Here is a 13242-nt window from a genome sequence, read left to right on the forward strand (position 1 = left end):
TCCTCAGATAAACTCATCACTTGGGGGACGGCCAGTGCAACGAGTTAAAGCGGTCATGCTACTTGTTATTGTGATGGATGTTAGACTCAACGTGGACACATTGATAATATTGTAGCTAAAATGGGAAATGGATAGATAGATGGATTATTAAATCACCACAGGGAAATGAAATTGCTATAGCAGCCAGGTACATCTGAATTACAAGAGAACACTTTAAAGAATAAAACTAGAAAGGGGAGAGTGAAAAATACAGGGTAGATACATACACACAAGATAAAGTGCATAATGGTGACTGTAATGTAACATCAAGCTGTCTGAACCAAGTGATCCAAGCTGTAGTTTGGCCATATCTTGTATATTGTCCAAGTAATTTGGTCAAAACAAAACATCCAGATTAGCTCTCCACAGGTGCACAGAAATCTCTCGTGGCTTCCTGTAGAGAGCAGATTATAATCCAGTCTTCTGATCTCCTTCAAATGACAAGAAACCAAAGCGTTCTTCCGGCCACGTAGTGCACATCAGAGGCGAACATAGCTACGTGAGCAGACAGGCCAGTTTAGGATGTATTTTACCACAGAGACCCAGGAGAAACCTCCTCAAGACGACTGTCATTTACAGAGTAATAACAGAGAGATTACAGGAAGGAGCTCACATTATTAAAACAAACACTAAAGCCGCTTTCAAGACAACAATTAAAGAGAATCTAACCTGATAAACTGCATGAACACAGTGGACGTGTCATCTTGCTCCCTACCCACTATCCTCTTTGTAGTGTAGATTTCTGTTTTGGGATCCTGATAATGATAAAGTCTTGTTTTTGAACTTTAAATGACGACTCTTCTTTGTTTATGGGCTGTTTAAGTTTGACTTTGTGTAGTTTAGATTGTTCAGCTATGAGCCAGTGAATGATGGTGTCCATGTAAACAATCTGTATAACACACGTCTGTCTCTAAATAAAGATTTCTTCCTCCACAAACATTATTAGCTGTGTCTCAGTTATTTCTGACAAATATCAATGAAGATCATTCTGATATTTATACTGACAGAGATTCAATGACACCTTGATGACACTTTTGTTGTTGTACTAATCAAATGCTTGAAAAGTTATCATACTAAGTTTTTAACAGTGTAATTATGTGTTTTTTCTCAGTTTTCACAATTTCAGCCAATAATACAACAGTTAGGCCAATTTACACATGAAACCCTTCATAGAAAACCAGTGTTTGATCACACTATGATATGAACAGTGAGACAACAGTCTGAAGGATGATGAACAATGTTCTACAGAAATACAACCATACAGATACAATTTATCTATTTGTATTTTATTCCAATTATTGTTCATATTGTCTATGTGGGAGAAACTGGAGCACCTGGAGGAAACCTGTGTGTGTGTGTGTGTGTGTGTGTGTGTGTGTGTGTGTGTGTTAGTCCAGGTCCTGGACCTTCTTCTTGCTCTTGTACTTGTGCCGGTGTTTTGGCGTCAGAGCTTTCTTGAAGAGCCTCCAAGCTGAGATGTGCTCCTCTGTTTCCTGGATGTTCTCAGGAGCGTCGACCCGTTCCATGACCTCTGTGTTCTCCGGTGGGGAGGTCGTTGCAATCGGCTCGCACATCATCTTCATTTCCCTCTCCAGTGCCTGATAGGCTTCCTGCTCAAATACCGTTACTTTTCACACTGTTTGCTTAAAAAATACTGTAAAAAAAAAAGCCATCAGAGCAGTTTTTACAGCGTGTGATGTTAAAGGCAGCTTTTTACATCGTAAAAAGTCATAAAATCCACCACATTTTACGCATTTTTCTAACGATTGATATCAAAATGCCATAAAAACCTGCCACTTACTTTAATTCAGTGTATTTAAACCTACAATCTGAAGAAAGACTAGAGGAACAAGGTGGAGAACAAGAGGAAGAGGAGGAGGAAGAGGATCCAGACCCCGTGGAGCCATTAGTGCCCTTCATGCTGTCAGAGGAAGAGATCAAATCATGTTACTTGTGTTTTCTGTGGTTTGGCTGTTGTTTTATTTCATCTACTTTATCATTTTATGTTTATTTTTACTGAAGCCTTTTATTCTCATTTTTTAGTTATTTTTTATGCATTTATTTTCTTACCTCAGCAATTTTAGTTTTATTCATTTTTTATCATATGTATTTCTTTTTCAACTTAATCCATTTATTTTTATTTTCTAAATTTTCTTATGTATTAGTTTACCACAGCCATTACTTGTAATTTTTTTTAAATGCATATTATGATTTTTTTTACCTCAGGCTTTTTCTCTTTATTATTTTATCTCAATTTTTCTAAATTGCTTTTTATTTTATGTATTTATTTTCATTTGTTCATATAGTTATTTATCTTTTCCAACAATTTATTTATTCATTTAAGTGTTCGTTGTCGTGGTAACGGCGACGTCACAGCCTCTTCCTGTCTCACAGTTTAGTTTAGTTCCACTTTTCACTCTTCAAGTTTTAACTTGTCAGTTCGTCGTGTCGCAGTTTGTTTTCTCCTTCTTCTGAAAGGTAGGACTGTTTTTAGCGACATGTTTTCACTGTTTGACTCCTGAACGATCTTCTGTTCGTCCCGTTTCTTTACTGCAGGTAAAAATTAACAAAAAAAAGAAAGAAAACAGCAGAAATCTGCCGCTGGTTTACTCACAACTCCACTGGTGGAGTGTAGCAAGAGGCCTTTAGTCAGAAAATAAGGAAGAAGATGAGGAAATAAGTCAAAGTCAGCGGCCTCACACACACAAATTAACTTTACATTTATTTTCTTCAAAAATAAGCTCTCAGGTAAAATGGTAAAAATCACCACCCACAGAAGAACAAAGCAAAATAGCAGTTACACAAAACTCAAACCACACAGATGAGCAGGAAGTGTTTCACCAGGTAAATGAATTCCTGGTTATAAAAGTTCCTGGAAATGTTGGTGGAAAAGGGGCTGTAGTCACTTTTTTTATAAACGTTTGTGCATGTGTTCATCCAGATACGAACACTTAGAGGTACAATACACTTAAAACCTGAAGTCCACCCCCAAAATATTAAATAATCTATTAAAAAGCAAAACAAAACAAAAACAAACAATAAAACAAACCAGTGTCAGTGAGGACATTTGAACACATCGGTTGGGCTGCAGGTGTTTCTATGTCTATATATGTCTATTGTCTTTAGACAGGCCATGAAGGGCCCAGGTGTTTTGGAAGAGCGGTTGTTTCCCCTTTATGGTAGATGTCATTTTTTCCAATGTCAAGAAGGTCGTAGTTAACTCTGAAATCCATCTACCGACCTTTTTCCATGATAAGGTCACGACTCTTCTAGTCAATAACAAGCTTATCTCTTGCAGTGTGCAGGGATGTGTGTGTCTCATTTTGCCTGCACTACTGTTGTATGTACAGCTAAATGACAATAAAGTTTGATTTGATTTGAAATGCTGACAACTGACACTAACAGGAAGAGTTTCCCTCCATTTTAGAGTCAAAGCGTCCGCTGTCCTACATTTGTTCATATGTTTGTGTGTCGTCTTCTCTGTGGACTGAAATAACTGAATTTGTCTGATAAGTGACGGCCTCTTTTTCCACAGCTACAGAGAATAAACACCAGTCTGTCCCTCAACCAATGAAGAAGAAAAAATAAGCAAGAAGAAGAAATGCAGAGAACACATTTAGGTGACGAGTCCTCCCCGACCAAAAGGACTCACATGGAATCAGAAGACAGGTAAGGAAACACCTTCATATACACAATTTGGGTGAATTAGCCTAATGTGGGGCATTTTTTGCATTTCAGACATTGACAGTACCTTATATCCACATTCAGTAGCACTCCCAAATCTCCAGGATGTGTCCTAATTAAACCAAAAGAGGAAGTGCAGATATCACACCCAACAAAGAAACGGGACACTGAGAAGAAACACCAGAGGAGGGAATATATTTTGGAAGAATGGTGCTCAGAAAGATGGTTTTTCCTATTTATGTACCAAACTCAATTCAAAAACCTTATTATTTTAAAGTGTCCTGCTTTCAAAGAGACATTTGCATAGTGACCAGTAACCATTTTAAAGGCTTCACTAGTGATCGAGGTCTTGTTGTGATTTCGGCATGTGGATCATCCACATCCACATTATTTTAACAGAGTTATTAAAATACGTTGTCTTTCACATTGAATCTAGAATCTATTAATGGTGAATAACTCTTGTGCTGCATAAAGAAAATAAAAATAAAATAATTACGATAAACAAAAGATACAAAACAAGCGAAGTATTAAGACTGTGTGTTACACCACCAGGTCACAGCACCTACACGTACACTCGAAGCACAAAGCAGACTCTGCTGGATCTGAACCTGGATCTGAACCTGGATCTGAACCTGGACCAGAACCTGGACCAGAACCTGAACCTGAACCTGAACCTGAACCCAGCTGTGTGTCTATAAAGAGTGATGGGTCAATGCTGCGTCCTATTTTTTTTAAGAAACCTGCTGATGGAAGGTAAGAATTAAACGAACAAAAACACATTTGAGACAGAAAGTTAGTTGTTAATAAATTTGACATATTTTTGTCCGACATGCACATTTATCTGTGCTGCTGACGTTTCAGGGTCCTGCTGCAGAGACGAGACTCTCCTGAACCCAGCTGTCTGTCCTTCAAGAGCGACCAGTCGAAGGATGCTGTCATTGAGTTTAAAGATCAACCTCCATCTGCTGACCTTATGTAAGCTTACACTGACATTAAGAGTTGGTGAAACTAGAAAAGAACTAGTTTGAATCAGAATCAGATTAAGAAACAGCTTTATTGGCCAAGTATGTGATTTCTGTTTTTCCACTGATCTCCTCCAGACAAAAAGGGAGACAAGAACAACAAAGCTGAACGAAGCAAACACACATTTAACTTAAGCACAAAAAATGAACAATTAAGGTCTTTGTACAATGTAAATCTGTGAATATACATATAAGTATAGTTTAAAAAAGAGTGAGAACAGACAGTAGTGCAATGATGCAGTGACGTGATCTCATGTTCATATATATAAAGACACACAAACACATTTTCAGACTCTAGAAGACCTTTAGTGTTCAAACCTGCCGCCTCCACACGGCCGACCAATCACTGAGTGAGGTGGGTGTGAGGACACAACCCGTCTGGGGGGAGGTTCAGACGCTGTTCGACCTTCTGACAATGGAGGGCACTGATGTTTGAACTGTTGTTTACTTGTTGGTTGTCATTTTTCTCCTGGGAGCTGCCCAGCACAACCAGTTTGATACCAGCAGACACTGAGCAGCTCTACTGGAGCAGCTGGAGGGTCAGTGAGGGAGGGAGAGCTCATTGGAGGGGTTGGTGAGAGCTGCTGGGACTAAACAAAACCAACTAGTGAAGCAAAACACTGAGCTGAACTCTAGAAATAGGCTGTTAACTGTTGATTCTCAGTGGGATCAGCAGGACGAGTAAACCTTTACCACTACAGGGAGTCACCTGACCTTGTGTTTGACTCTCTGCAGACAGACACAATGTGAGCTAATTCTTCAGTGTTCCTCCACAGAGTTGACCAGGAGCATCAAACACCCCTGGACTCAATATTTATGGTCTGTTGTACAATAATTACTTTTACATCTATTCTGTTCCAAATCATCTCCACACACACGATTTTGTTTGACTTTGATCGTGTCATTCCCATGATCCTCTGCTCCAGCTGCTGGAGGAGAATATGGTCAGTCTTGTGAAGAAGGAGCTGAAGGAGATCCAGAGGGTTCTGAGTTCAGACTGCTCAGGATACTTAGAGAGTCAGAGGGAGGGTGAGGATGAAGAGCAGAGGAAGAGCAGCAGAGAGGCGATTCTGAAGATCACACTTCACCTCCTGAGGAGACTGAAGCAGGAGGAGCTGGCTGACTATCTGCAGAGCAGTAAGAGGATTTCTGGATAAACGGGACATTAACTAATGTCTCTAGAGACGATAGAAATGTATTATTTATTACTTTGTTGTAATATTCATCATTTCTCAAATGTTCTTATTTGTTTTGTGTCCATTCAGAAACTTTTGCCTCCATTTGTCAACGTAACCTTAAATCTAACCAGAAGAAGAAGTTCCAGTGTGTATTCGAGGGCGTCGCTAAAGCAGGAAACCCAACGCTTCTGAACCAGATCTACACAGAGCTCCACATCACAGAGGGAGGGACTGCAGCGGTCAATGATGAACATGAGGTCAGACAGATTGAAGCAGCATCCAGGAGACCAGACAGACCAGAAACAACCATCAGATGTGTGGACATCTTTAAAGCCCCACCTGGAAGAGATTCTCCAATCAGATCAGTGATGACAACGGGAGTGGCCGGCATCGGGAAAACAGTCTTAACGCAGAAGTTCACTCTGGACTGGGCTGAAGACGAAGCCAACCAGGACACACAGTTCATGTTTCCATTCACGTTCAGAGAGCTGAATCTGCTGAGAGACAAAACATGCAGCTTGGTGGAACTCGTTCATCGTTTCTTTCCTGAAACCAAAGAAGCAGGAATCTGCAGGTTTGACGGGTTCCAGGTTCTGTTCATCTTTGACGGTCTGGACGAGTGCCGACTTCCTCTGGACTTCCACAGCAACGAGACCCTGACTGATATTAAAGAGTCGGCCTCAGTGGATGTGCTGCTGACAAACCTCATCAGAGGGAATCTGCTTCCCTCTGCTCGCATCTGGATAACCACACGACCTGCAGCAGCCAATCAGATCCCTCCTGAGTGTGTTGACATGGTGACAGAGGTCAAAGGGTTCACCAACCCTCAGAAGGAGGAGTACTTCAGGAAGAGATTCAGAGATGAGGAGCAGGCCGACAGGATCATCTCCCACATCAAGACGTCACGAAGCCTCCACATCATGTGCCACATCCCGGTCTTCTGCTGGATCACCGCTACGGTTCTGGAGGACGCGTTGAAAACCAGAGAGGGAGGAGAGCTGCCCAAGACCCTGACTGAGATGTACATCCACTACCTGGTGGTTCAGACCAAAGTGAAGAATGTCAAGTTTGATGGAGGAGCTCAGACAGATCCACACTGGAGTCTAGAGACCAGGACCATGATCTGGTCTCTGGGAAAACTGGCTTTTGAGCAGCTGCAGAAAGGGAACCTGATCTTCTATGAATCAGACCTGACAGAGTGTGGCATCGATATCAGAGCAGCCTCAGTGTACTCAGGAGTGTTCACCCAGATCTTTAGAGAGGAGAGGGGGCTGTACCAGGACCAGGTCTTCTGCTTCGTCCATTTGAGCCTTCAGGAGTTTCTGGCTGCTCTTTATGTCCATCTAGAATTCACCTACAGTGGTTTCAATCTGCTGACAGGCTGCCAAGTGTCTGCAGTGACAGAGCTCCACCAGAGTGCCGTGGACCAGGCCTTACAGAGTCCAAATGGACACCTGGATTTGTTCCTCCGCTTCCTTCTGGGCCTTTCACTTCAGACCAATCAGGATCTCCTGCAAGGCCTGGTGAACCAGACAAGTAGTAATTTACAGGCCACTCAGCAAACAGTCCAGTACATCAAGGAGAAGCTTGAGAAAAATCTGTCTTCAGAGAAAAGCATCAACCTGTTCCACTGTCTGAATGAACTGAATGATCGTTCTCTAGTGGAGGAGATCCAACAGTCCCTGAGTTCAAGACGTCTCTCCACAGATGAACTCTCTCCTGCTCAGTGGTCAGCTCTGGTCTTCATTTTACTGTCATCAGAAAAAGATCTGGACGTGTTTGACCTGAAGAAATACTCTGCTTCAGAGAAGGCTCTTCTGAAGCTGCTGCCAGTGCTCAAAGCCTCCAACAAAGCTCTGTAAGAACAGGCAGATTTTGTTTGATTGAAATAATAATGTTGTCACTGCTGAGCTTTAATGAGAGAAATATATATAAATAACTTACACTCATTGTGTCTTCAGGCTGAGTGGCTGTAACCTCTCAGAGAGAAGCTGTGAAGTCCTGTCCTCAGTGCTCAGCTCCCAGTCCTCTAGTCTGACAGAGCTGGACCTGAGTAACAACCACCTGCAGGATCCAGGAGTGAAGGTCCTGTCTGCTGGGCTGGAGAGTCCACACTGTACACTGGAAACTCTCAGGTAAGCTTGCAGTACAGTTGGTGTCAAGTCAGTAGGAGGCAAATAGTGACTTGTGTGCCAAGTTCATCACTCCAGCAAAAACATTTGGCCCCATAATCACAGGTTTTACCATCAAACACTCATGTAAATCCCATTAAATCTAACCCAGTATCATTTAATACTGCTCCCAAGTGAAGAAAGACATGCAAACTGCAGCTACTGTGCCTCTTTCTGCAGCAGGCTGTCAGAACAGTAAACAGGCCCAGAATGATGTCTGACAAATACACCAGATGAACTATAACTGAAGCAGGCCTCTTTTTGTGTTATGGGAAAAACCCTATCAATTACATATCTAGTACCGTGAATGCAACCAGAGAACATACGTGTGAGTGTGACTGACTAAACCGAGAACGTTGGTCCCATCAGTGGAAAAGTTAGTCTGTAGTCCTGATTGTGTAACAGGTCTCAGATAGAGTTCCCATTAACAGAGAAGAGTCCTGTATAAACAGGAGGAAGAATGAGACGGTGACAGAGCTTCTGGTCGGTGCAGCTTCGCTCAGCAGAATGAGGACGTAAACAAGAGTCCGTTCTAAAGGAGTCCCAAGCAGAAGCAAAGCGCCTCACTGCCTCCTACTGGCAACACTGAAATGCTCTAAGTGTGTAATACAATGAGGGCTTGTCATCTCACTTAAGAGATAATCATTGACCATTACGGTTCATATTAGTACATTTATCTCACAGAAATAACCCTTTCAAAATAAAACAAACAAAATTACATCAATGTGACCATACGTTTCGTGTGTGTCACAATTGCAATGATGTAACGTTCAGCTTGTTGGGTGTTATGTATTGTGTCTTCAGGCTGAGTGGCTGTAACCTCTCAAGGAGAAGCTGTAAAGTCCTGTCCTCAGTGCTCAGCTCCCAGTCCTCTAGTCTGACAGAGCTGGACCTGAGTAACAACCACCTGCAGGATTCAGGAGTGAAGGTCCTGTCTGCTGGTCTGGAGAGTCCACACTGTACACTGGAAACTCTCAGGTAAGCTTGCAGTACAGTTGGTGTCAAGTCAGTAGGAGGCAAATAGTGACTTGTGTGCCAAGTTCATCACTCCAGCAAAAATATTTGGCCCCATAATCACAGGTTTTACCATCAAACACTCATGTAAATCCCATTAAATCTAACCCAGTATCATTTAATACTGATCCAAGTGAAGAAAGACATGCAAACTGCAGCTACTGTGCCTCTTTCTGCAGCAGGCTGTCAGAACAGTAAACAGGCCCAGAATGATGTCTGACAAATACACCAGATGAACTATAACTGAAGCAGGCCTCTTTTTGTGTTATGGGAATAACCCTATCAATTACATATCTAGTACCGTGAATGCAACCAGAGAACATACGTGTGAGTGTGACTGACTAAACCGAGAACGTTGGTCCCATCAGTGGAAAAGTTAGTCTGTAGTCCTGATTGTGTAACAGGTCTCAGATAGAGTTCCCATTAACAGAGAAGAGTCCTGTATAAACAGGAGGAAGAATGAGACGGTGACAGAGCTTCTGGTCGGTGCAGCTTCGCTCAGCAGAATTTAATTACCAATACACAAAATATACTTTTCCTTTTCTCCCCCCTTGTATTTTGTTCTACATCTTCAAATATACTTTTATCAATACCAACATCCACAATATTAGAAACAAAACAAAATACACAGGCTGGTTACAGGACCATTACTTTGTGCTTTCAAATAAAAACACACATCCTCTATTCAGATGAATCCTGAGTTCAGTGTATCACTATTAATACATCCTCGTTCAGTCTACTAACTGAGCTAGTATGTAGTTCACTACCACTCGGAAGGAAACATTATTGTGAAATACAGAATTTGTTGGTACGTGTTCCCTTATTTAACCCCATAGTGCAAATGAAAAGAGACCCAGCACATTGCTAATGATGACTGTCGTTTCAATATAAATGCACGAGCTGAAGACTTGCAAACATTTAACTTTCCAAAGTGCTTACAATTTAACAATTCAAATACATACACATCAAACAGTAACACCAAATGCATACGTGTTAAGCTGGCTTAACAAGAAAAATAGTTATTAAGCCAAAATGGAATGTGCTGGAGCCAAAAACTACGACATGCTTGGAGAATACAACAAAAAGTTTACAGCCGGCGCCATCTTGGGCCACCCCGACACAGAGAAGAACCCAACCGTATGCTTTCTACTTGTTCACAAAACCATTATATACTCCTCCCAGACATCGATCTAACATTACATTTAAATGTATGTAGTTATACAAGTTTTCCAAATCTCACCAACCTGTATAAACAGGAGGAAGAATGAGACGGTGACAGAGCTTCTGGTCGGTGCAGCTTCGCTCAGCAGAATGAGGACGTAAACAAGAGTCCGTTCTAAAGGAGTCCCAAGCAGAAGCAAAGCGCCTCACTGCCTCCTACTGGCAACACTGAAATGCTCTAAGTGTGTAATACAATGAGGGCTTGTCATCTCACTTAAGAGATAATCATTGACCATTACGGTTCATATTAGTACATTTATCTCACAGAAATAACCCTTTCAAAATAAAACAAACAAAATTACATCAATGTGACCATACGTTTCGTGTGTGTCACAATTGCAATGATGTAACGTTCAGCTTGTTGGGTGTTATGTATTGTGTCTTCAGGCTGAGTGGCTGTAACCTCTCAGAGAGAAGCTGTGAAGTCCTGTCCTCAGTGCTCAGCTCCCAGTCCTCTAGTCTGACAGAGCTGGACCTGAGTAACAACAACCTGCAGGATCCAGGAGTGAAGGTCCTGTCTGCTGGGCTGGAGAGTCCACACTGTACACTGGAAACTCTCAGGTAAGCTTGCAGTACAGTTGGTGTCAAGTCAGTAGGAGGCAAATAGTGACTTGTGTGCCAAGTTCATCACTCCAGCAAAAACATTTGGCCCCATAATCACAGGTTTTACCATCAAACACTCATGTAAATCCCATTAAATCTAACCCAGTATCATTTAATACTGATCCAAGTGAAGAAAGACATGCAAACTGCAGCTACTGTGCCTCTTTCTGCAGCAGGCTGTCAGAACAGTAAACAGGCCCAGAATGATGTCTGACAAATACACCAGATGAACTATAACTGAAGCAGGCCTCTTTTTGTGTTATGGGAAAAACCCTATCAATTACATATCTAGTACCGTGAATGCAACCAGAGAACATACGTGTGAGTGTGACTGACTAAACCGAGAATGTTGGTCCCATCAGTGGAAAAATTAGTCTGTAGTCCTGATTGCAATGATGTAACGTTCAGCTTGTTGGGTGTTATGTATTGTGTCTTCAGGCTGAGTGACTGTAACCTCTCAGAGAGAAGCTGTGAAGTCCTGTCCTCAGTGCTCAGCTCCCAGTCCTCTAGTCTGACAGAGCTGGACCTGAGTAACAACAACCTGCAGGATCCAGGAGTGAAGGTCCTGTCTGCTGGTCTGGAGAGTCCACACTGTACACTGGAAACTCTCAGGTAAGGATTTATCAGCCTGATCGAGTTTCTTACTCATTGATGATGTACCGTTGGTTTGGTCAGTTATGTCCGTGTGGCTCCAGCGTAGATGGTGTGTTTTCATAAAAAACTTAGCTCATGGTCAGAAACCATGGACCTCTCAGCACGACACACCTGGAACAATTACTGCAGCGTTTCAGGCTCCCAGCGCCACAATCATCACCACAGAAAAGGCTCAAACACTCGTCATGGCGATACGACAGTTCATCCTAGTTGTGTTATAAATGTTTGCTTTTTAATGTTTATTTCACAATGTAAAGTCCTTAAATTTTTTAATTTACAGTTTTAAATGTTAGTGTTGTTTTAGTTCACTATAATAACTCTGGTCCAAACTGTAGGAAGGTTCTGTCACCTGCAGCTCATCTAATTAGCTGTCTGTGACTGTTTCTTTTCATATTTCTTTATTTGGACGTGTTTTTAATGCGGTTAAGATTTAAGAGCTGCTAACAACATGTGGACTGAGGCTACAGGAAGCTGCAGTAGCTTCATAATAAAAGCCTTACAGTAGTCTGCCATTTTGGTTTTAATGTACTGACTGGAAAGTTTAAAGACGGAAGCAAATTACAGGCGATGACAGAAAAAACACTCCACCTTCCCGCCCCTGACAGTCCCATCAGACTGTTTCATGTGTGTTAATGTGTGTGTTTTCAGGCTGTCAGGCTGTCTGATCACAGAGGAAGGCTGCACTTCTCTGGCCTCCGCCCTGAGCTCCAACCCCTCCCATCTGAGAGAGCTGGACCTGAGCTACAACCATCCAGGCGACTCAGGCGTGAGTCTGCTGTCTGCTGGACTGAAGCATCCACACTGGAGACTGGACACTCTCAGGTATGAGGAGGCCTGCTGCTGCCACCGACAATCAGTCTGATAGAGGAGCTGCAGCTGGAAACATCTGTGTGTAGTTTTTATTTTATCTGGTGTCAGCGAGGAGACACAAAAAGTCAGCCAACACCATGATGCATGCCTTCAAAGTAAATTAAAAGGTTCTGGTTCATACAGCCTTAGAATAAAGTGAATATTGGTGAGAAAAGATTAGATGTAAACACAAGAATAGAGGTTTTCCTCCCTCAACAGACATTTAGGCATTTTTGTGTGACTAAGATCTAATTTTTCAGTCCATAATAACACAAAACACTGTCTGTAAACACAGAAATATGAACTGAACTGTGTGTGTGAGAGCGATGTAACGTCCATGTTTCCATGCTGAAAGAGAAAGTGCTGGTCTGACACCCCCCTCCTCCTTTCAGGGTGGAGCCTGGAGGAGAGCGATGGTTGAGACCAGGTCTGAGGAAGTGTAAGTGTGTTTATGATTCAACCATCTTCACTCATTCAAATGCTACTGAGGATGAAGATGATCACTGATGAGTCTCTGACAGGTGTCGTCATTTTAATCCTCTGAGAGCATGAACACTGAAAATAAACATTATTAATCCTTTCATCTAATGCAATGTTGTTAACAAATCAGTTCCCAGTTACACACTTTAACTCCACATTAAATTATTAATGACTAAATAACTAAAAATCTGCATATTGACAACAAAGAATAATTAAGAGCTGCTCAATTAGCAAATGCAGCTTTTTCTCATATTGGATAAACAGTAAACTCCAGCAACACTGCCTGTAAACATTCTGTAGCCTGAACAGACCATATTTATGTAATAA

General features: G+C 41.9%; 2 protein-coding genes across 6 annotated transcripts in view; both read left to right on the plus strand.

The window, feature by feature from the left end:
• Positions 1–978, plus strand: part of LOC139207075 (NLR family CARD domain-containing protein 3-like) — an 18605-nt gene extending 17627 nt beyond the window's left edge. For all 4 annotated transcript variants that reach the window (XM_070836709.1, XM_070836711.1, XM_070836710.1 and 1 more), the window contains one exon: positions 1–978. This exon is cut by the window's left edge and continues 871 nt beyond it. The gene's annotated coding sequence lies outside the window, so the exon portion shown is untranslated.
• Positions 979–2460: 1482 nt separating this feature from the next.
• Positions 2461–13242, plus strand: part of LOC139207073 (NLR family CARD domain-containing protein 3-like) — a 71972-nt gene continuing 61190 nt past the window's right edge. The window contains exons 1-13 of one of the 2 annotated variants that reach the window (XM_070836708.1): positions 2461–2517; positions 3575–3708; positions 4276–4476; positions 4585–4698; positions 5522–5564; positions 5672–5882; positions 6011–7781; positions 7885–8058; positions 8899–9072; positions 10717–10890; positions 11371–11544; positions 12235–12408; positions 12828–12874. In XM_070836708.1, the coding sequence (XP_070692809.1) occupies positions 3641–3708; positions 4276–4476; positions 4585–4698; positions 5522–5564; positions 5672–5882; positions 6011–7781; positions 7885–8058; positions 8899–9072; positions 10717–10890; positions 11371–11544; positions 12235–12408; positions 12828–12874 (3325 nt within the window). In that variant the 5' untranslated portion in view covers positions 2461–2517; positions 3575–3640. The remainder of the gene's footprint in view (positions 2518–3574; positions 3709–4275; positions 4477–4584; positions 4699–5521; positions 5565–5671; positions 5883–6010; positions 7782–7884; positions 8059–8898; positions 9073–10716; positions 10891–11370; positions 11545–12234; positions 12409–12827; positions 12875–13242) is intronic. The other variant, XM_070836705.1, reaches the window with a different exon arrangement.

This window comes from Pempheris klunzingeri, chromosome 9 (genome assembly GCF_042242105.1).
Source record: "Pempheris klunzingeri isolate RE-2024b chromosome 9, fPemKlu1.hap1, whole genome shotgun sequence".
NCBI classification, from domain to species: Eukaryota; Metazoa; Chordata; class Actinopteri; order Acropomatiformes; family Pempheridae; genus Pempheris; species Pempheris klunzingeri.